General features: G+C 43.9%; 1 protein-coding gene across 7 annotated transcripts in view; it reads left to right on the forward strand.

Moving 5' to 3' along the window:
- The window catches only part of ARMH1 (armadillo like helical domain containing 1), a 45,466-nt gene that overhangs the window by 499 nt on the left and 21,840 nt on the right, over positions 1-23,127 (forward strand). For 5 of the 7 annotated variants that reach the window (XR_008305845.1, XM_053244333.1, XM_053244329.1 and 2 more), the window contains exons 2-5: positions 6,219-6,440; positions 6,825-6,893; positions 8,961-9,127; positions 10,746-10,942. Coding sequence is in view for 6 of the 7 variants with exons in the window: in XM_053244333.1 (XP_053100308.1) it covers positions 6,235-6,440; positions 6,825-6,893; positions 8,961-9,127; positions 10,746-10,942 (639 nt within the window). In the remaining variant the exon portion in view is untranslated. Of the gene's footprint in view, positions 1-57; positions 185-6,218; positions 6,468-6,824; positions 6,894-8,960; positions 9,128-10,745; positions 10,943-23,127 lie in introns of all 7 variants that reach the window. The other 2 variants (XM_053244330.1, XM_053244332.1) reach the window with 2 other exon arrangements.

The following is a 23,127-nucleotide window of genomic DNA, read 5'->3' on the forward strand; positions in this document are numbered from 1 at the left end:
GATGTTTGTGGGATGCACATTGAGAATTTTAGGCTTTCTTTTTTCTTTTCCTGGCAGGGTTCCTTTGGCTGAGGATGAAATACTTCAGACACTTTATTTTATAAGTTGATGCCGATATTTTTTAAATCAAATATCTGAACAGGATAAGCTGCTTGCAAGGATGGTTCATTCTGAAACCTGCAGAGTGGGTATTATTTTTGTCAAGCACTTCACCAAGAAAGGCTGAGGGCTGGTTCCAGAAATGTTGGGGCCTACTGCAAAATTAGGTTTGGGGGCCCCCTATGTACAGCCAGACCTTGATTGTCAGAAAGAAGCATATTGTGTGCAGAAGAAAATGACCTGCTTCCCCCCCCCCATTTTATTTTTTGAAGAACCAGATAAATATTTCCTTGTTCATAATTTTTATATTTTTAAATTGTATGGTTGAGTAAATAATGTTCACTGTAATTTCCTTTGGCTAAAGAGCGGGAAGCTCGTTGGCACCTTGATCCCCGTTTCCCTTGGCTGCTCCTCTGCCTTGATTATGTTGACAACAATCTAGAAGACAAGAAAGAGAACATCCAAACAAGCAACTTCTCCTTTTCATCTGCCTCATTTTCACTGCAAGAGTCATCCAATGAATCTGATAGGCAGGAGATTTAAGATGGAAAATAGGAAGGACTTCTTCACACTGCATATCATTACTCTCTAAGGAATTCAGTGTGCACAACATACTTTGCATTCAGAATGTCCCAGGTTTGATCTCTAGCTACAACACTATTGGGTAGCAGAGCTGGGGAGGAGGTTAGAGAGCTGCTGCCAGTCAGAGTAGATAATACTTGGCTAGGTGAACTCGGTGCAAAGCAGGGGTGACGACATGGATGTGGAAAGGTCTGTGCCAGCCAGCCAGCCCCTCCATCCCACAGAGAAACACCAGGGGGAGAGGTGTAGCACAGCGTGCCCATCATTGCAATACTTGCAGTAGGCTTAAGCCCGCCCTTATTTTTGTGAAGAGTATCTTTGGATAAGTTAAAGAAACATTAGAGCCTTTCTATGCCTCAGTATCAGTCAGGGAGAAGCTCCTTTCAGAAAGTGCAGTGCAAAGTTATTGACTTTCTGAAGGGAAACAGACTGAGATAGTAATTATTATTTGTTATTATTTCTATAGCACCATCAATGTACATGGCACTTCACAAAGAACAGGACAGATCCCTGCCCTGAGGGGCTTACAGTTTAGATATTGATTTAAGGGAAGCAACAAGGGAAGGGAAGAGGGTAGGGGTAAGGTGGGGAAGAATATGCAAATATTTCCATTACATGTACTTGAACTTAGTAGTTACAGTAGGGAATGGGAACAAAGGTATTGTGTCAAAGGCTTCATGGAAAAGGTGGGTTTTAAGAAGGGATTTGAAGCAAGGTAGAGAGGAAGCATTATGCAGGTGTTCTGGGAGGCAGTTCCAAGCATAACCGGCAGCAAGGAAACAAGGGTGAAGATGTCGGAGAGAGCTACTTGAAAGGAGTGGAGCTGGAGGAGTGAAGACCATGGGTAGGAGTGTAATAAGAAATTAGAGCTAAGACTGAGATAGGGGTGGGGAGGGCTAGGCCATGGAAGACTTTGAAGACAAAGACAAGGAGCTTGTACCCAAGTCTAGGAACAGACAGGAAGCCAGTGCAGAGATCTGAGGGGCATGACTTGGTTGATGTAATGAAAGAGGTAAATGATTTTGGCAACAGAGTGCTGGATTGAGGTGAGGGGACTGAGATGAGCCAATGAAAGACCAATGAGAAGGAGGTTACTGTAGTCAAAGCAGAGATGCACTAGAGTTTTTGCTGAGAGGGCAGAGAGGAAGGGTTGTCTTCTTGCAATGTTATCAAGGGAGAAGTGGCATGATTTGACAAAAAACTGAATATGGAGGATAAAGGAAAAAGAGAAGTTAAAGGCAAGGCTTCAGAGCTGTTCAATAGGACGGATGGTGAGATTGTCAATGGATAAGGAAAGAGTACAAGCAGGGGTGTAGCTATAATTGAGCGAAGGGGTTCAAAGAACCCGGGCCCCCAAGCTCCTGAGGGCCCCCCTGCCTATTTTCTTCATTATCTCCCTCACTCTGAGGGGCCTCCAGAGAGAGGGGCAAACATGGGCCCCATCTACCCTACGCCCCTGAGTACAAAGGCAGGAAGGCTTGGGAGGGAAGATGAGGAGTTCAGTCTTAGACATACTGTCTGGCATACAGAGAGCAAGGCTGCACCAGTACAGAGAGTAGCCTTTAACAGAACGTCCCAGCTGCGTAACTGTGGGGCAGTGTTTAACCCTTCCCCAGGAAGCCCTCTGTGCCACCTGAAAATATGTCCCTGACGGTTGTACATCCTGGGGCTGGAGAAGGGGGAAATGTCAACATTTGCTGCTTCCCTGCTGTACCAATGCCAGTGGAACCTTGCTTGTCAGCTATTGAAAACCATGGGATTTGATGAGGTCAGCATGTACAGAGACAATCCTCCTAAACTGACAAACTGCTTATTTTCAAATCTTCATCTAATCATACATATAAGAAGGAAACCAATACAGGCTGAACTTAAGTTGTTATGTGTTCTGGCTGCAGGGGATAGATGTACAACATATCTAACCTCTTTACAGGTGCTATATGATTGTGCCTTTAGAAAATGTATATTTCTTGGCAGACAGCCTGAGTCTTTTTGTATAAGCTATTAATACAGTATAATGACAGTAGGTCATATCACTGACTCTTCAGTAGGATCATTATGTGGTCATGCACTCTTCTCCCCTGTGACTGACTTCTGTGTCTCAAGTATTGCAACTGAGAAGCTGAAGATTTATTTTTTCCCCCAGCAGTAACAGGACTCTTTGCTTTCAAGAAAAAGGAGGTGATATGTGCACCCGTATAAATGAATAGAGGTATTAATTTAGAATCAAACTGAGGATTGTTTCAGGTGGTAAAGCTGGTTTAACTAGATCAGTGTTGAGGACACAGGAATGCATTATGAGGCTATAAATTTAACATGGACTGCCCTAATGAAAAACAATTTGTCACTAAATTCAAATATCAGTACAAGGTTCGTAAGTAACATTTCACAAATATTCTGTAAATCAAATGAATAAGATTCATGTTTAACTTCCTAACTCCAAAAGGTTTCTGCAGCTGCTTCCCTGTTAGTGCTAACATTTGTTATGGCTAATAACACTTTCAATCACAACTATCTGAGGAAAACTGATTTACTTTAAACCTTCCCTCCTCTGCTGAAAATACCTTGCCAAGGACAAAAGCTCCTACAGACCACAGGTTGTTAATTCTCTGATGGATTCCCATGCATCCCTCAGCATTGCTGCTTTACAGTTCTGAAGGGACTGTTTAAAAAAATACACAATATGAGATCCATAGATCTTCCAGGAATTTAATGAAGCCTAGACTATAATGATTTTGTAAAAGTTACCTCTAAACTCTGTGGGGGTGGGGAGTGCAAATCTGAGCTTTTCATCAATTTTTTAGCTAGAAGATACATAGAATACATTTTGAGTTAAAGTAGACTCCACAGAATTTAACAAACATCATGATGGTTCTGGGATTCATGGTCATGGCATATGAGGAAAGTATAAAGGAACTTTAAAAAACCAACAACCCATATGGAATGGGAGTAGTTAAAACCCCTGCTAACTTGGCAAAGAGGCACCTTTTAACATGGTGATTCTCTTTATTTAGCAGGGGGAGAGTAACTGGCCCTATCCACACCCAGCACAGTACCTCCAGTGACTGTTGCTGGTGTCTATCTTATGTTTCTTTTTAGACTGTGAGCCCTTTGGGGACAGGGATCCATCTTATTTGTTTGTTACTTCTCTGTGTAAACCGCCCTGAGCCATTTTTGGAAGGGCGGTATAGAAATCGAATAAATAAATAAATGAAATACCACTATCTGAAAAATAACTGGACCTATTGTGTTTAGAACCATTAAGGGTGGGGATATGCAGCCCTACCTGGTGTCAGAGAAATAATTTAAGACCAGGTCACTGGTGGGGGGAAAGTTCCAGTCTGCCTGTATTGCCATCGTCCTCTTTATTTATATATATTTCTCTAAGGCGTACCCATTGCTAATCTCATGCATGGCAGCTCTCACGAGAGTGCACGAGCAGCTGCCGACTAGCGACAGGGACAGGCAGAAATTGTTGGCCAGAAGAATGGCTGGGCAGGCAGAGAGAAGAAGCGCCCAGCCATCAGCCAGAAGGAGAAACAGCAGGGAGGAGAAGCAGAGGCCAGGCCAGTCGGCTGTTGGGCGGGGAAGAGAAGCGGCAGCCAGGCCGGCCGCCAGACAGGGAGGAAAAGTGGCCAGGCTGGCCGCCAGGCAGGAAAGAGAAGCAGCGGCCATGCCGGCCGCCCACCAAGGGAGAACAAAATGGGGCTGAAGGTGGGAGAGAATGAAATGAAGATGGGGGAAGAGGGAGAACTAGGGGTGCAGATGTTCTGCACCAGGTCAGCTAGTTTTTAGAATTAATATCCTGCCATCTTAGTGTTTATAGTCCATAAGCCTGCGGGGGGGTGGAGTATCAACCAACCAGCCTGCTAACTGAGCAAATAAACATCTTTTAAAAGAGGTGATTCTTTTTATTTAGTAGGGGGAGAGCAACTGGCCCTATTCATCCCCAGCACAGCATTCCCTCCAGTTGCTGGTGTCTATCTTATGTTTCTTTTTTAGATTGTAAGCCTTTGGAGACAGGGAGTCTATTTATTAATTTATATCTATATAAACCACTTTGGGAACTTTTGTTGAAAAGCGTTATATAAGTATTTGTCATATTGTCATATAACATCTGGGGGGATGAAATGCCAAATCAAGGGAGATAACTGATTATTGTTTTTTACAAGAGAAATTGCAAGTGCTGGAGTATCTTGGATTTGAATGTTTTGAATTTACAACAAAGATTTTACAGAAGATTTATATATGTCATCCCAAGCAAAACCATAGAATATCAGCTATTGGCAAATTTAGGGGGATAGTTGAAGATATGGCCCTGTCAACAGTAATTCATGCCCTCATCATCTCTCGTTTGGATTACTGTAATGCGCTCTACCTGGGATTGCCTTTGAAGATGACCTAGAAGCTTCAGTTGGTCCAGAATGCGATGGCCCGCCTGCTTACGGGCACTAGAAAACATGATAGTGAGACACCTCTTCTATGGTCACTACACTCGTTACCTATTTGCTTCCAGGTCCAATTCAAAGTACTGGTTCTTACCTTTAAAACCCTTCAGGGCTTAGCGCCTGTTTACCCTCAGGACTGCTTCTCCTGGCCATCCTGACCCATCCTGTGAGATCTTCTCAGGTTGCCCTTCTTTCGGTCTCTGGTCTTAGAGAGGTCCATGGTACTAGGGCCTGTAGAAGGACTTTCTCTGTTGCTGCCCCTTCACTCTGGAACTCTTTCTTTCCCCCCTCACCAGATTTGATCTGCGTCCTCCCTTTCAGCCTTTAAGTTTTTTAATTCGTATGGATATATGTATGTATGTATTTATTTATTTAAAGGTCTTGGATGCTGTTCTTGCTTTGTACACTGCCCTGAGTATGTCAACTGGGCAGTATATTACATCTTTCAATCAATCAATCAATCAATCAGGTGATGGCTTGGAGAGAGATGCAAGGCTATTGTCTATTTTCTATCTCTAGGGTACCAGAGCTTGTCAAAAATAATAATGGGCCTTCATTCCCCCCAGTAGCAAAGTGATGGCCAAATTTGGAGGCTTTTGTTTCAGGCTCTTCCTCCAATCATTCCCACTCTTCCATTTACAAAAATGGCAGTCTGTACTTCTGTTTTGTTGACATACAACAAAGAATTCTCATTCTTTTCTATCTTTGACAACATGGTTTTATACATTATTGTTTGGATCAAACATGATGTCTTTATTTCTAATATAATGTTGATGCATTCAGTTTTGTATTTGTGATCTTGTCATACATAACTAAGAATGTGTTTTTGAAAAAAAGTTTAATAGGAACAGGACTATGGTTTTTAAATATCTAACAAGTCAGTATAACTAAGCTAGGGAAAATTACTTACCAAGAGTACTGAGAAAGTAAGAAGTTGGTTCAGATTGCTGCAGAATAAATTGAGGCTGGACATCTGGAAAAAAATTGTTAAATGCAAATATTATTAAGCAGTAGAGTAAATTGCATAGCAGAGATGTGGAATCTCTGTTTAAGGATCTCTGAAACTGTTTTTGTTCTCTGTTTCCCCAATAGAAAGACACTAACAAACATGACTTCCATAAAGGAGCAGGCAGCCATCAGCAGATTAATAAGCTTCCTGAAGGAATGGGATAATGCTGGCAAAGTTGCCCGGAGCCATATTCTGGACAAGTTCATCCTGGCCAACCAAGGCAAGACAGGTCCAGAACTCGAGATAGAATTCTCTCAAGGAGCTAGCTTGTTTCTGGTCCGCCTAACTGCCTGGCTCAGGCTGACGTATCCACTTAAAGAGCTGGTATTCAGGTATAACAAGGAAGAAAAGGGAAAAGGAGAAAGCACCCCCTTATGGATGTATTTGTTTGATAAAATGAGCACAGTTTTGAAAGTTGTAATCTGAGGGCAATTCTGCAAAAATTGATATTAGCAGGATTCACCAATCTCAGACATTAGCTTTTCTTCCATGACTTCCTATTCTCTAAAGTACCATAAAAAGGTAAAGTACAGTACACAGACATATTTCACAAGTCCTCTTCTGACAGGCATTTTTCTAAACTGATAGAAACCATAAGCCCCTGAGGTGGGTGGGGAGACAATCACATTCAGCTGAGCTTCGGTATACCAGAACGTCTTTAAATTAAAGCCTTAACAAACTCACAATAGTTACATGTATGGAACATGTCTAGAGCAACTGTTGAAGTCCATTGGTGTCTTCCTGTCAGCTGCAAGTGGGTGAGTAAAACTCATGGTGTCACTCCTAGGAGCATTAAGTGAGTCTCTGAGATTTTCAGCACGCTGGGTTAGTAAGGGCTGGCTGCCAGTTACAGGGAGACCTTGGCAAATTGCCCTCCATAAGCTTCCTCTTACCTGGGAAGAGTCTCCACACTCATCACACAAAGGCTAAAGCTATGGACACAAAAGTGGTCTCAGGGATCAGCAGTGGGTCTTTCTGAGGTGCCTGAGCCTTTGGTACCTGCCCAACAATGCCAAACCCTGCTACAGGTCCTAAGGTTAGTGAAAGAGGGAATGAGAGGGTGGTCTGTGGCATAATGGTTATGAGCTACAAATATAATAAACTAGCCTAACCCGCACAGAGCATCTGCGTGCTAGTATTTGATTGCTCCACTCACTCACTCCCACAGCCCCCTCACCTCAGAGATCCCTCCACCCTCACCTGAGCCACACTCCTGCTCCTCCTCCTTCCACCCCCCTCTTTGTCATCCCTCTATCACTTTACTCCATCCCCTCACCCCACTTGGTCGCAGCTGCGGCATTGCTGGCACCTATTGGCCAAGCTGTAGCCCCCTATCCCCAGAGTCCTTCCCACCCAAGCCCTGCTCCTGCTCCTCCCCACAGGAGCAGCAGCAGTTAACCGGGCCCTTCCTCGCTGCCACCACCGCCATGGCCACTTGTTCTCCTCAGGCTGTTGACACGCCTGGGCCCATCCCTTGCCTGACTGCTTCCCTCCGCCAATGGCCTCAGTAGCCCCAGACAGTAGTGGTGGTTGACTGGGCCTTTCGCTGCTGCTGCTGCTGCTGCTGCCATGACTGCTCGTTCCCCTCAGGCCACTTCCCCTCCCTTTTCCCCCTCTTTCTCTCTCCTCCACTTCCCCTCCCTTTTCCCCCTCTTTCTCTCTCCTCCGCTTGCTCTCCCCCCACTCCCTTCCTGGGTTAACAAATCTTGTTCATCTTGTTTCCTCATCTAATTCACACAGCAGCCTCCTTCTCTTGAAGGGGCTTTTTCCTCCCTCATGACCCCTCTCTTTGCAGACCACTGCCCCCCCCCCACTCTCTCTCTATATATATATATACACACACACCTCTTCTCTACAATCAAGAACATCTTCCATCCAGTAACAGTTGCATTCCAACTGACCTTAACCATCACAGGCTCCTCCTCTCTATCTGCATATGGGATCCTCACTGCCCAATCAGGTATTTCTGTTTGCAAACTCTTGCAAGAGTTGCCACGCACAGGTTTAGCCACAGATATGCCTTAGAGAATTATATATATAGATAAATAAAAATGATATGATTGTGTTATCAAGGGAATTGACAAGAATAGGAAGTTGTGCTGTCTATGGCTTATGTGCCTCGCAAAGGGTGCATGAGTATACCTAATATTCTCTCCCAACTAATTTGTAAATCCTTTAGCTCCACTATCTAGAGACAATTTGCTATTTACAAATTCCCATGTATCCTTCAACAGTAGAAGGTGCACTTGTGATAAATTAATGTACTAGCGGAATAGTTTGAGGGCTGCTTGATACAACATAGCAAAATTCTATGCAATATTTTATGGTACTGTTTTTTAAATCAAATTTCAAATAATTGAATGTTTTGTGTGACACAGGTTTTAGGGGTAGGAAGAAACTATTCTTGCAAGAGCTGTTTCTTAAAGAAACAAAACCATCCCTCTAGCCTCCTTGACTGGGGTGTTAAATATGAGACTACTCATGCCCAATTTCCTACGTGAAAAATGTTGGCTCATGATGTCTTCCTACATAGTAAGGTTGGGATTACTTTTACTCACTAAATTTGCATTCTTGAACCAAATGGAAGGCTCTGTAGCTGAGAGTACTATGAAGAGTGAGCTTCCCCCCTAGACATCTTCACTGCTTCATTCTCCTTGTAAGTAACATTTTGGTAACTTTTTAAATTTACCCTGATTGTGTGAAGAGAGTAACAGTTAATGTGTGTTAAATAATAATGGAAATCATCTTATATGATCTTGCAAAAAAACAAAAAGAAGACGTTTCAGGTGGTCTAAGATTTTGCTTTGTTCTCCAAATCTTTGCAGCCAGCGGTACCTTATTGAATTCTTGGAGGTTGGTGGTATCCTCACACTGTTGGAAATACTTGGGCTCAAGCAACTGAAGGAAGAGGACAAAAAGGAGTCCATAAAGCTTCTTCAGTTAGTAGCAAGCTCTGGCAGGAAGTTCAAAGAGCTTATTTGTGAAAGCTATGGTAGGCAGATTGTGACAAATGAGATGTACTGGCAGATATTTAAGCGAAGCAGTTCTATATGACCTCAGGTTTATTCCCACAGAGCCAAGCTTATTCTTTCCGGTCCCAGCGAGTCTCATTGATTGAAAAGAGTTGCTTTCTTCTTGTGTCTTGTTCAGTATATTGTCTAGGTGACACCTTTCACTGGTCCACCTTCCATTGATAAAAGAGAATGGAAGCCTTTGAGCCTCACAAGAACCTGACTTCATAGTGCAGTAGTTCTTTTTCACTGCAGTATATAGCAGCCATAATGTTTGCACCTGTAGAGTAGAATGAAGAATGGTTCTCCTTTGAAACTGTTGTGCACATTACTTTTTAAGATTTCTTCTCTTGAGTTAGAGGTTGGGAGAAATGAAATATTCCCACTATTAAAGATTAGTAAGGTATCTAGAGAGTCAACACCAAATCTCTTCAGCTAGGGGGAATGTAACTTTTTTTTTTTTTTTTTTTGCCTTGTGAAAAGGAAATTGTTTTACTTTACCTTAGGTAGTTGCTGGTTCCTACCAGAAAGTGCCAGCAGTCACTTGTTTCCTTCAACCCCTCACTTAAATTAGTTTGTCATATATACCTTCCCCAATGCAACAAGGGAAATCTGCATGCAAAAGTGGGCTTCTGCATGCACAGTCAATGAGGATCCAGATTTGTACCTTTCTGTGGTTCCACACTGCAATGCTCATCAAACCCCATTGGACTGGATGTGATGCAGATGAAGATGTGCATCACAATCCAAAGCCACAAGTTATTGCACATGACTAGTTATATTTGACTAGAGCTGGATTGAGCCAGTAGTCCTCTAGTTTTTATCTCAGAAGTGTGAATAGAAGCATCTTCAGTTAGGCATCACTGACTAATGGGGCTTACGCCTTGGAAGTGTGCATAGTACATGCCTAAGGACTGCAGCTTTGGGCATACACAATGTCAGAAGCAAGTCTTGTTTATTTTTAAACGATGAAAGTGAAACAACTAAATAAGATCACTTCTTAGATGTTGCTAAGTAACCTTGCGCCTCTGAACCAAAGAGATTTGGCCTACAACATTTTCAGATCAATGCTGCAGCTAGTGCTCATTCATAAACACAAGAACAAACACAATGGAGGATGCAACATATCTTTTTTGTTAGTGTGAGCAAAAAGAGCACTTCACCTTGTTTTCCATTACAGCCACTATGACCACATATAAAGTCATACAGAAAACAAAGCAGGGTTCATTTGCTATGTGCATTGCGCCAAATCTTTCTATACAGGCAGTACAATCAAGTGATGTATGTTGCCCCTTTTAGTTGAACTTATATTTAAACTTCATATTCTTTCATGGAATTTGTAGCTGGCAGACAGGGAAAAATTGTTCTTGAACTGGAAGGTGAACAGGAAAAGGTAATGGTGGAAGTGGAACAGTGCCATTGTCATTATAAAATGTATTTTATCCCAACAATACTCTGCATGTACTGCATTGCTTTATACAGTTGACCTCTATTACATGTGATATTATTATTAGAACTTTCATATTGTTGACTACTTTAAAAATTGAACTACTTAGACAACTTCTAGCCTCATGGTTCAGAAAGTCTTTTCCCACACAGGTGTGCGATCAATTGCTGAGTTTTTGGCCACATCCAAATCAGAAGAGACACAAGAGCAAGTGCAGATTCTTCTGGATTCCTTAGGCCACGGCAACCCCAAGTACCAGAACCAAGTGTACAAAGGCCTGATTGCTCTTCTAAAGTGTACTTCTCCCAAAGCCCAGCAACTGTCTCTGCAAACACTCAGGACAATACAGGTCAGTAAAACAGGACATGCAGGTACAATCTCAGTTTTGCCTTGCTGTTGCTGTGGACAGTGGCACTCTTCAGGGCCAAAGTCCAGGGCCTCCACACCCACTGGGGGGCCCCAAATGTCCTGGGTGGTGCAGTCGCCACTGGCCCACACTGCACTGGTGGCTCAATGTGATCATGACCTGTGCCAGGTGCTTTAGAGACGAGGGGAATGGGGAAAGAAATGTGTGGGATAAGAATAGGGGGGTGATGTTTAATTTGCAGTGGGGCAGGGGCTGCAGCAAGCGGTGGGGAGCCTCCAAAGGCCTTTAAGTCCAAGCTCCAAAATTACCACTTGTTTCCTAATGAATCAGCGCTGCTGTCTTGCTTTATAAGTGGAATGACCAGTTTTTACTTAAAATGGGCAGGGGATGTGTTCCTGATGTGTCTAAGCCTCTAAGCCGATAATTGGGAATGAAAAAATGAAAAGTGGAGCATTCCTTATTTGCATTGTCACTTATGCAGCATTGTGCTTGAACATTGACAGTTTCTAGACAGCATCTTTTCAGGGGCAAAGTTTCAGATTTCAGGAAGAGATGCGGTGGGGAGGGGGATGAAATTTCAATAGACAGTTTAAAGGTCCACTCTTGGATATATTAAATATATATCTTGGATATATTAAAAATAAATTGTATTTTAGGAGTATTTATTGTGGTTGCATTTTAGACCACATAATAAATAACACTTAAATTTTTGATCAGTCAGTCAACCTTTCTTGTTGAATCAAATCAGTTTGTACATTTTGGCATGCACACAATGCATAGCTCTATCTAACTGTTTATAGCAGTATTAACTCAGTTTGTGAGTGGATCCAGAGCCTAGATTGACTAGAAACATAAGTGTTCCACCTGTTGCCTTAGATGGGGCAGGGAATAGCCTCTGTAAATATCACCTCTAGGGCAAAAGCAGTATATAACTCTGCTTGTTATATAGTCTTGGGGTAATCGTTATCTCCAAGCATAACCTCTTGCCTCTTCTGGCTCAAGCACTAATATTAGACCATTTAGGCTGAGGTTCAAATCCCCACTCAGCTATGAAGCTGGATAGCCTATCTTAAGAACAACTTAAGAACATGAGCAGAGCCTTGTTGGATCAGACCAAAAGCCTATCTAGTCCAGCATCCCATTTCTCATAGTGGCCAAACAGATGCCTCTAGGATGCCCACACGCAGGAGATAATGGCACACTCCCTCTCCTACCATTGCTCCTTTCAACTTTTATTCAGAAGCAAAGAGCCCCTGGTGGTGCAGTGGTAAAACTGCCGCCCTGTAACCAGAAGGTTACAAGTTCGATCCTGACCAGGGGCTCAAGGTTGACTCAGCCTTCCATCCTTCCGAGGTCGGTAAAATGAGTACCCAGAATGTTGGGGGCAATATGCTACATCATTGTAAACCACTTAGAGAGCTCCGGCTATAAAGCGGTATATAAATGTAAGTGCTAAATGTAAGTGCTACTGCCTCTGAACCTGGAGGTAGAATAAGGCCATCATGACTCTCAGCCACTGATAGACTTGCCCTCCATGAATTTGTCTAATCCTCTTTAAAAGCCATCTAAGCTAGTGGTCATCACCACATCTTGTGGTGGTTAATTCCATAGATTATGTAGGATCCAGATCCAGGCTGGTCAAAGCTAGCCTCCTGGAGACTGAACACTGCTTCCTAAAATGGCACAGCTATTCATCCAAGGTACTTGGTACAATGTTAGCCTCCACACGACCTTCAACAAGTAGGATTTAGCAACATACCTGGAGGGCCTTCCTACAGTAGTCTACCAAGCATGCAGTCCCCAAGGGATTGGCTACTATGAGGCACCTCCTCCAATTCCTCAAGGACGGACTGGAGTCCCTCTGCAAACACATTAAAATGCCAAGCTGCCTCCCTGGTGGGACTTATCTCAGGGGTTTCCAAATGCTCTCTGCAACAGCATCCTCACTTAAAGTGTTTCCTCAGAGGGGCAACTCTGCTCTCTCTCCAGTGGGCACTGTCACCCTACCTGGCAGTGGCATACTGTCATAGGAAGCTGCCATATACCAAATCAGACCATAGGTCCATCTAGCTCAGTATTGTCTAAACAGACTGGCAGCAGCTTCTCCAAGGTTGCAGGCCAGAATCTCTCTCAGCCCTATCTTGGAAGTGCCAGAGAGATAACTTGGAACATAGATGCTCTTCCCAGAGTGGCTCCATCCCCTAAGCAGAATATTTTATAGTGCTCACACATCAAGTTTCCCATTCATATGCAACCAGGGCAGACCCTGCTTAGCTAAGGGGACAAGTCATGCTTGCTACCACGAGACCAGCTCTCCTCTTCGTCCTTCAGGCTCTCCAGGGTTCCCTTTTTGAACCAGTGAAGTCCATTCCATTATACCTCTTGTCTTTAGAACTTGCCTTCCTCATAGTTGTCACTTTGGCCTGCAGGGTGTCAGAGTTCCACGCCCTGTCAGTGCATAAGAACTTGTGCATTTTTTCTGAGGTCTCTGTTGGGCTAATTCCGGCCTCCTTTTTTTGCCCAAAGGTGGCCTCACCTTTTCACATGTCACAAGATGTGGTTTTGCCCTCCTTTGCCAAAAGTTGGTACACCTGACGGAGTAGGCCTGGTGCAGGTTGGCCGTCCATAGATGTCTAAAGACATACATAAAACATACAAAACATTTGTACCATGGAATCTTGTTTTGTTTCCTCTTTACCTCGAATGATGGATAAGGCCGTTTCCCCTGCCACCATAGCCTGGTGGTTAAGGGCTTGCATAGCCCTGGCTTATGAATCCCAGTACCTTAGGACTCCCACTAAAATGTTTGCTCTTTCTACCAGGGCTACAGCTACCTCGGCTGTTTTTCTACTAATGCTCCTGTCCAGGATATTTGTAGAACAACTATCTGGAGGGCTCCATCTATGTTCACCAGACAATATGAATTGGACTCCTTCACCTCCGCCCAAGCAGCTTTTGGGAGATGGGTTCTCCAGCTGGTGTTTCCTCTGGAGTAGGTGGGGGTGCTTTCTCCGTAGTTGGGGCTGAGGGCTATGGTATTTCCCCACATTGAGACGTCCTTGGATTGCAGCAGCAGAGAATGGAGCATTGGTTCACTCACCGTGAAGGCTTCTTCTTGCTGCTGCATCCAAAGACGTCTCGATCCTCTCTTCTGCAGCCGCATCTCCTTTTATCTAGGGCACCTTTTGAGAGTTATTTTTTCAGACTGTCCACCAGTTGTTCCTGACACTCTGGGGTTTGTTTTTTGTCATGGTTTGTGGTTCCGCTTGTTCTATATTTACTGATCAACGTTTATCTTCGAAGTAATCTTCGCCTCTTGGCCTTAAAAAAATTGGGTGGGGCTATGCTCCCCTGGCTCTTAAAGGCTTCAACTTAATTTGCATAGTCCTGCCTTTGAGCCACGTGGAGAAATATAACCCAAACTGAGACATCCTTGGATGCAGCAGCAAGAAGAAGCCTTTATAGTGAGTGAACCAATGCTCTATTTCCCCCCAACACGCATTACTTTACATTTATTTACACTGAACCACATTGCCATTTTGTTGCCCATTCACCCAGTTTGGAGAGATCCTTTTGGAGTTCTTCCCAATCTGTTTTGGTTTTCACCACCCTGATACCATCTGCAAACTTAACCACCTCTCTACTTACCCCTAACTCCAGATCATTTATGAACAAGTTGAAAAGCACTGGTCCCCTTGGAGAACCACACTTCTTACTTACTTCCATTGTGAAAATTGTCAATTTATTCCTACTCTCTTTCCTGTTCTTTAACCAGTTACCTGTCCATAAAAAAAACTGTCCTCTTATCCCATGACTGCTAATGTTATCCTCTTTGATGAGGGACTTCTGTCAAAAGATGTTTGGAAGTCCAAGTACACAGTATCAACTGGATCACCTCTATCCACATGCCTGTTTTGTTAAATTTATATACTGCCTTTCATTAAAACAATCTCAAGGTGGTTAACACTGAACAAACTCTAAAAGCTTAATGAGACAGGACTTTTTCAGAAGTCATGGTTCTTATTCAGCAAGGCTTGTTCTATATGTTTAATACTTTTATCTTTAATTATGTTTTCTACCAATTTACTTGGAACAGATGTTAAGCTAACCATCCTAGTGGTCCAACTACCTCCTTGGCTGGTTTTCTGCATCTGATGTATTTCTAAAGTGTTTGTTGTTCACTTTTATGCCTTTAGCCATACATTTCTCAAATTCCTTTTTTGTATCTCTTGTTGTCATCTTAAATGTATTTTGCCAGAATTTGTGTTCTTTTTTTGTTCTCCTCATTTGGTCAGGACTTCCAGTTTCTGAAGGATGCCTGCTTGCCTTTTTATAGCTTCCTTAACTAGCCATGCTGGTATCCTCTGGCCTTCTTTCCTATTTGTCATATGATGATGGTTTAATGACTTTGGTGCCGGGCTTTCGGTGTGGGACTGGGGTCTGGGGGGGAGTTATAAGGTGGGGTTGGAGGTCTGGGTTGAATGTTGTTAGTCCTCCCTTTTATTGGGTTGTGCCAGGCCTTTTGTTGTCATGTGTTTGGGTTCTCTTGGGCAGAATGATGCTGGGTGTGTGTCCAGTGGCTCTGGGGCAGCTCTTACTGTTGTGGTGGGGAACAGAAGAATTGGCGTTGGCAGAGCAGCTGGCCGTTACAGGGGAAGGGAAACCAGTAATTTAGTAACTGTTTCCACTTCCGGCTGCCCTGTCAGCTCTCTGGCCTCAGGGAGCAGTTCCAACTTCCCACAGAACCTAGCCTTGCTCCTTTGCAATGCCAGGTTGGTTCAGAATAAGACCGAAATCATCAATGACTTGATCATGGATGAGGGAGCCGACCTGGCTTGTATAACTGAGACCTGGATGGGGGAGGTGAGTGGCCCAGTTTGGGCCCAGCTTCTTCTACCAGGTTACTCTGTTGTGGAGCAGGCTAGGGGATGTGGGTGGGGTGGGGGGTGGAGTGGCTGTGGTCCATAAGGATACCATTCCCCTTACCAGGGCCCCTGTGAGACAGTTGACTTACACTGAGTGTGTCTTTCTGAGGCTGACAACTAGGGATAGATTGGGGATTCTGTTGGTGTACCATCTACCCCACTGCCCAACTGACTCCCTAACTGAGCTGATGGAGCTGGTCTTGGAGTTGGTGTTGGAGTCACCCAGACTTTTGGTTCTGGGTGACTTCGATATCCATTGTGAGGCTGACTTGTCTGGTGTGGCTCAGGAGTTCATAGCGGCCATGACAAGTAGGGGCCTATCCCAACTAGTTTCAGGACCAACTCATGTTGCCGGCCACACACTCGATTTGGTCTTTTGTTTGGATCAGGAGGGTGTTCCGTGGCTGGGGGATCCTGTGGTTTCTCCATTGTCATGGACGGACCACTACCTGGTTAAGGCTGGTTTCACAACCACAATCCAGCCCTTCATTGGTGGAGAACCTATTAAAATGGTCCGCCCAAGACAGCTGTTGGAGCCAATAGGATTCCAAAAAGACTTGGAGGGTTTTGATGTTGGTCCTGCCAGTGATTCTGTCGATGCCCTGGTGGGAACCTGGAACAGAGAACTCACCAGGGCAGTAGACATGATCACTCCCTTCCAATCTGCTTTAAAAGTGGCCTCTTGGTATACAGAGGAGTTACGGGGTCTGAAGCAGCAAGGTAGGCAACTGGAGCGCAAGTGGAGGAGAACTCGGCTTGAATGTGACAGGACACAGCATAGAGCCCATTTGAAGGTTTATGCAGAGGCGGTGCGTGTGGCAAAAAACCAATTTTGGTCTGCGTGCGTTGCTTCTGCGGGTTTGCGTACGGCAGAGCTGTCTCTGGTTGTGAGGAGTTTGATTCAGGCTCCTTCCAATACAAACCAATTCCCAGGGACTTTGTTCTGCTGTGATGCTTTTAATGGGTTCTTTGCAGATAAAATCTCCTGTATTCGGGCCGACTTGGACTCCATTGTTTCTGCAGAGTCTATTAAGGTGATGTCCAGCAACCCCTCTTGCAGTATTAGATTGGATCAGTTTCAATCTGTGATGCCTGATAACGTGGACAAGCTGCTTGGAGTGGTGCGGCCTACCACTTGTTCTCTGGATCCTTGCCCAACTTGGCTGCTTCTATCTAGCAGGGAGATTGTTGAGGATGGCTTAGTTACTATTATTAACTAATTGCTGAGGGAGGGTAGGATGCCTCTTTGTTTGAAGGAGGCAATGATTAGACCACTGCTTAAGAAGCCTTCCCTAGATCCCTCTGTGATGGATAGTTATAGGCCGGTCTCCAATCTCCCATGGTTTGGCAAGGTGGTTGAGAGAGTGGTGGCTAACCAGCTCCAGGGTTTTTTGGAGAAAACCGATTATCTAGACCCATTTCAAACTGGCTTTAGAGCGGGCTATGGGGTTGAGTCTGCCTTGGTCGGCCTGATGGATGACCTTTACCGGGGAATCGACAGAGGGAGTGTAACTCTGTTGGTTCTTTTGGATCTCTTGGCAGTGTTCGATACCATCAACCATGGTATCCTTCTGGATCGCCTGGAGGAATTGGGGATAGGAGGCACTGCTTTGCAGTGGTTCCGCTCCTATCTCTCAGGCAGATTCCAGATGGTGGAGCTTGGTGACAGTTCCTCTTTAAAATGGAGCTATTATACTGTATGGAGTCCCTCAGGGCGCCATTCTGTCACCAATACTTTTTAATATTTACATGAAACTGCTTGGTGAGGTCATCAGGAGATTTGGTGCAGGGTGTTATCAGTATGCTGATGCCACCCTACTCCTCCTCCTCCTCCTCCTCATCATCATCATCATCATCAGGAAATGGCCCTATCCAACCCCAGCACAGTACTTCCAGTGACTGTTGCTGGTGTCTGTCCTATGTTTCTTTTTAGATTGTGAGCCCTTTGGGGACAGGGATCCATGTTGTTTATTTTATTTATTTGTTATTTCTCTGTGTGAACCGCCCTGAGCCATTTTTGGAAGGGCGGTATAGAAATCGAATAAATAAATAAATGGCATTAACTCCCTAAATGCCTGCTTACAGGCAGTAATGAGCTGGATGAGGGATAACAAATTGAAGCTGAATCCAAGCAAGACGGAGGTGCTCTTTGTAGGGACTCAGGATCTGAGGGATAAGTTAGATCCTCCTGTGCTGGATAGGGTTACTCCCCCAGAAGGAACAGGTACACAGCTTGGGAGTGCTCTTGGATCCAGACCTCACCATGGTATCTCAGGTAGAGGCTATGGTGAGGAGCGCTTTCTATCAGCTTTGGCTGATTTGACAGCTGTGGCCATTCCTTGAAGAAAATGATCTCAAAACAGTGGTGCATCAGCTGGTAACCTCCAGGCTCAACTACTGCAATGTGTTCTAAATAGGGCTGCCTTTGTACATATTTCATAGAGCCAACGTGGTGTAGTGGTTAGAGTGCTGGACTAGGACCGGGGAGAACCTCAGGGGTATACTCGTGAGTCAAATGGGCCGTAACCCAAAATTTGGCTTTTAAAAAGCCAAATCTGGCAACAGAGGTTCAAATCCCCATTCAGCCATGAAACTAGCTGGGTGACTCTGGGCCAGTCACTTCTCTCTCAGCCTAACCTACTTCACAGGGTTGTTGTGAAAGAGAAACTCAAGTATGTAGTACACCGCTCTGGGCTCCTTGGAGGAAGAGCGGGATATAAATGTAAAAATAAAATAAAATAAAATAAAATAAAATAAAATAAAATAAAATAAAATAAAATAAAATAAAATAAAATAAAATAAAATAATAATAATAATAATAATTTTGGAAACTTCAGTTAGTTCAAAATGAGGCAGCCAGATTGGTCTCTGGGGTAACCCAGAGAGACCATACTATGCCTGTCTTAAAACAGCTGCATTGGCTGCCGATATGTTTCAGGGCAAAATACAAAGTGCTGGTTATTACCTTTAAAGCCCTGAATGGCTTGGGTCTGGGCTACCTTAGAGAGTGCCTTCTTCGGTATGATCCCCATCGCTCGTTGAGGTCATCTGGAGAGGTCCGTCTCCAGTTACCACTAGTACATCTGGTGGTGACTTGGAACCGGGCCTTTTCTGTAGCTGCTCCTGGTCTATGGAATGCACTCCTGGCAGATATCGGCAGTTTAGGCTCACTGTCGGCCTTTAAGGGAGCCCTACAAACTTATTTGCTTGGCCTGGCCTTCCCAGGCTTGTAAAGTGTTGTTTTGTTTTGTTTTAAGTATTTTAATTGGTTTTAAATGGTTTTAATTGTTTTTAAATTGTTTTTATATTGTTTTTAGCACTATGTTTTTATGTCTTTTTAAAAGTTGTTGTACACCGCCCAGAGCCTCTGGATGGGGTGGTTTATAAATGTTAATAATAATAATAATAATAATAATTATTATTATTATTATTATAAATAGGAAATCTTCATGTTTTCTGGAGATATTTTATTCTCTTAATTTCCCTTTCAGTTGCCTTATCTTTAGTTTCCCCCATTTTTAGGTGTTTCCTCTTTTGAAGTCAAATGTGTCTGTGTTGGACTTCTTTGGCAATTTTATATTTTCTTATATGTTGAAATTGATAGCACAATGGTCACTGGTCCCTGTTGGTTCTACAATACTTACATCTCGCACCAAGTCCTAGTCACCATTTAAGATTAAGTCCAGGGTAGCCACCTCTCTGGTTGGTTGGTTCCATGACTAACTGCTCTAAAGCACAGTCATTTATGGTATCTAGGAATTGTCAAGACCTGAATATGAATTTTCCCAGTCTGTGTGAGGGTAATTGAAGTCATTAATTATTATAACACTTGCATCTTAGATGCCTCCCCGATTTATTTCTCCAACTCAAGACTGCCCTCAGCTTCTTGATCAGGATGGCAATAGCATGTCTCTAGTAATATTTTTGTTTGAACCTGGCCAGGGGTGTAGGGAACTCACTGGTAGCCAAGGGGCAAGCTTGACTGGCAGCCCCCTGCCCTGGAGCATGCCATCACACCCCCTGTGAATGACATCATCACAAGGGGGCATGGCCACAGTGCAAGACGGGCACACTGCCCATTTGCCAGTTGGACTTGGCACTTCACTCCTGCGCAATTGGGGGTTGGAGCGAATGTGTTCTTTCTCCGCCTTGTTTTGAGCAGCAAAGTGCTGAGTCCAACAAGCAAAGGGACAGCGCTGAGCACACCCAGCCGTGATGAGCATAGGGGGACAAGTGTGAGGGCCCAAAGATGTGGGGGAAAGCGGGGTGAGTCTCTTCCAGAAATGCTCAGAGCTGCAGTGGCCAGAGGATGCTTGTCTCCCCATGCTCAATAGAAGCTGCATGCTTGGACTTGGCATTACTACCTAAAGCTTCATTATCCCCCAATCAGGGATGTAACTACCATTAGGCAAGGGGAGGCAGCTGCCTGGGGGCCCCCACGCCTCGAGGGGCCCCCCAGAGGCAAGTCACATGACTCCCCAACACCCGCAGAGCTTCGGTGCAGTGGAAAAGCCAACCCCAAGTTCGGAGCAAAGTCGGCATGCATGCAGCAAAGTCCTTGTCTGCAGAAGCAACTCTGAGCAGGGAGCGCTCTTCCCCATGGGAGGGTGGAGGGATGGGGTTAAAGCGAGGGACTGGAGTTTTCTAGAGAAGCTGGCATAATGGGGATGTGAGTGTGAGTGCACTATATATTGTGAAGTGTGTGTGTATCAGCGAGGGGCCCATTTTAAAATTTTGTCTCTGGGCCCACTCCAGCCTTGTTACGCCCCTGCCCCCAATGTGTCCTTCTCTGTCTTCTCTATAGAGTTTGTTTCCAGTAATAACCATACCCCCTTGGTTCTCTCCAATACAACAGGTTTCTGTTATGCTCACTATATCTGTGTCCTTGTTTGTAGTCGAATACTCCAACTCTCCCATCTTGGTTTGGAGGCATTTAGCATTTGCATCTAAACACTTATGTATTACCTTTCAGAATACCATTGGTATGTGCCTTCTCCCCTATGGCCTTTTGCTCTCTTTGACCAGCTGTCATATCCTCCTATGTGCTTATTTCCAAATGGTATCCAATCTCATTTTGGGTGATCTACAACATTTACAGCCTCATTCCTTAGGGATGATTTTTGCTGAGCTGGATGCTTCCCAGCTTCTGCCAGCTTCCCCAAAGGGGTAAATTTTAAAACTGCTCTTCAAAATTTAAATATCTTCAAATATTAAGTGCAAGCAGTTTGGTTCCATTGCAGTTCAAGGGAAGCCCATCCCTTTTGTACAGGCTCAGTTTGTCCCAGAATATTTCCCAGTGTGTGTCTAACAAATCAAAACCCACTGCCCAACTGTACAGCCCCATCCATTCACTGAGAACCCTCAACACTGCCATTCTAGACAGCTGTCCTTGCACATGAAACAGATAACATATCTGAGAATGCTACCTTGAAGGACTTCAGTATCCTACCTAGCAATCTAAATTTGGCTTCTAGAATTGCCCAACTACATTTACAAGTCTCATTAGTACCAATTACAAATGTCTATCATGACCACTGACTCCTCCCCAGCACTATCTAAATGTCAGGTGATGTCTGCAATCTTCACACCAGGCAGGCAGGTCTACATGCCCATCTATGTTCTTAATAATTGAAGCACCTACTGCTATAACCCCCCAGCCCCCAGAGGAGATCTTTCAGCCTTTTGTACATCACAGGATTGTGGTGAGAATAAAACACATCTCTGAACTTTCAAGGGGAAAGGTGAAGTGCAGATGTACCAAATAAAATTAATAAGTCCCACCATGCTGGTTGACATAGTATGCGACTTCCCTTATTGTAAGAGTTAGACAGAGGCATATCTAGGGAAAATAGCGCCTAGGGCAAGCAATGAAATTGCACCCCCTGTCCAAACATCTGACACCCATCTTTCAGATAACTTTACCATAATATCAGCTGAAAAATACAAGTCAAGCTCGTTAATCTTTTAATATTTCAAAAACTATTTAGCAGTGGACGTAGCCAGACCAAAAAATGCTGGAAAACTACAAATTTCAGTATGCTGGAGCTCATGAAATACCCAAATACTATGTGGAGGTGTACTTGGAATACTAAACAGAAGTGCCTGTCTAATTCTCTACTGTGCATTGTAGCATCACTATTACATAAGTTTTAAAAATAAATGGATAATTTGACTTTTCCCTAATACTCCGAAAATAATTAAAGGATATGCAGAGTAAACTGTGTCACTACTTGGAATATATTCTAGTATTTCAGAAAGACAGTTAAAATGAGAGAAAGAGAGCAAGAAACTCCCAGTGGGCCTTAATACTAAGGATTTCACACTGATCCAAAGACAAACTCACCACTAATAGCCATATTATTAAGTCATCACATTTAACTCACTTATCACAAGAAGCAAAGTAAGAGCAAATGAATACAATCCTAGCTCATAAGCTTCAGCTCAGTATTCACAAGCCCTGATTCTCTGTGCATAGTGCCAATCTGAATATTTGTACAGTTACTTATATTATATTAAATTAAAATAAATTACCTGTGGCCCCTTCAGGGGGCTTCCTAAAGGCCATGGGGTTCTGCAAAGGTTCCCCCTCTCCCCACTGGCATCTAGGGCCTTGCAGGGACCATTTGAGCATGTGCGATGGGCCATTTTTAAATTTATTTTTTTTTAATGGCCACTGAAAACAAAATGACTGCTGTGCATGCTCAAATGGCCTCTGCAAGGCCTGGCATGGCTTAGGGCCTCACAGAGGCCATTTGAGCATGCACAGTGGCCATTTTGTTTTCAGCGGCCATTTAAAAAATAATAATTTAAAAAATGATGCCCCCTCCTTCAAGTGGAGCCCGGGGCACGTGCCCTGCCTGCCTCAACCTAGATACGCCCCTGGAGTTAGACCACATCTGGCAAAGTTCTGTTGAGCGACTGTTCAGGCTATGTGGAATTTACTAACATTAAGAACCGTTGAGCCTTTTTAAAAAAATGAAAATCTATGCATGATTCCTGGCCATCACAAAGCATACTGGAATCACTGTGGTTTCAGCTATAACACCTGTGTGAAAAATCCTTGCTAGGGAAATTTATTTATCATGTATAAACCCTTTTCTAATGTACCTGATGCTTTCAGTCTTTATTTCATTTACCCTCTCAACCATTCTGTAATTCAAGGGTTCTCAACCTTAGGTTCCCAGATGTTGTTGGACTACAGCTTTCACCATCCCTACCCACAACGGCCAAAGGTCATTGTGG

Source organism: Hemicordylus capensis, chromosome 4 (assembly GCF_027244095.1).
Source record: "Hemicordylus capensis ecotype Gifberg chromosome 4, rHemCap1.1.pri, whole genome shotgun sequence".
Lineage (NCBI taxonomy): Eukaryota > Metazoa > Chordata > Lepidosauria > Squamata > Cordylidae > Hemicordylus > Hemicordylus capensis.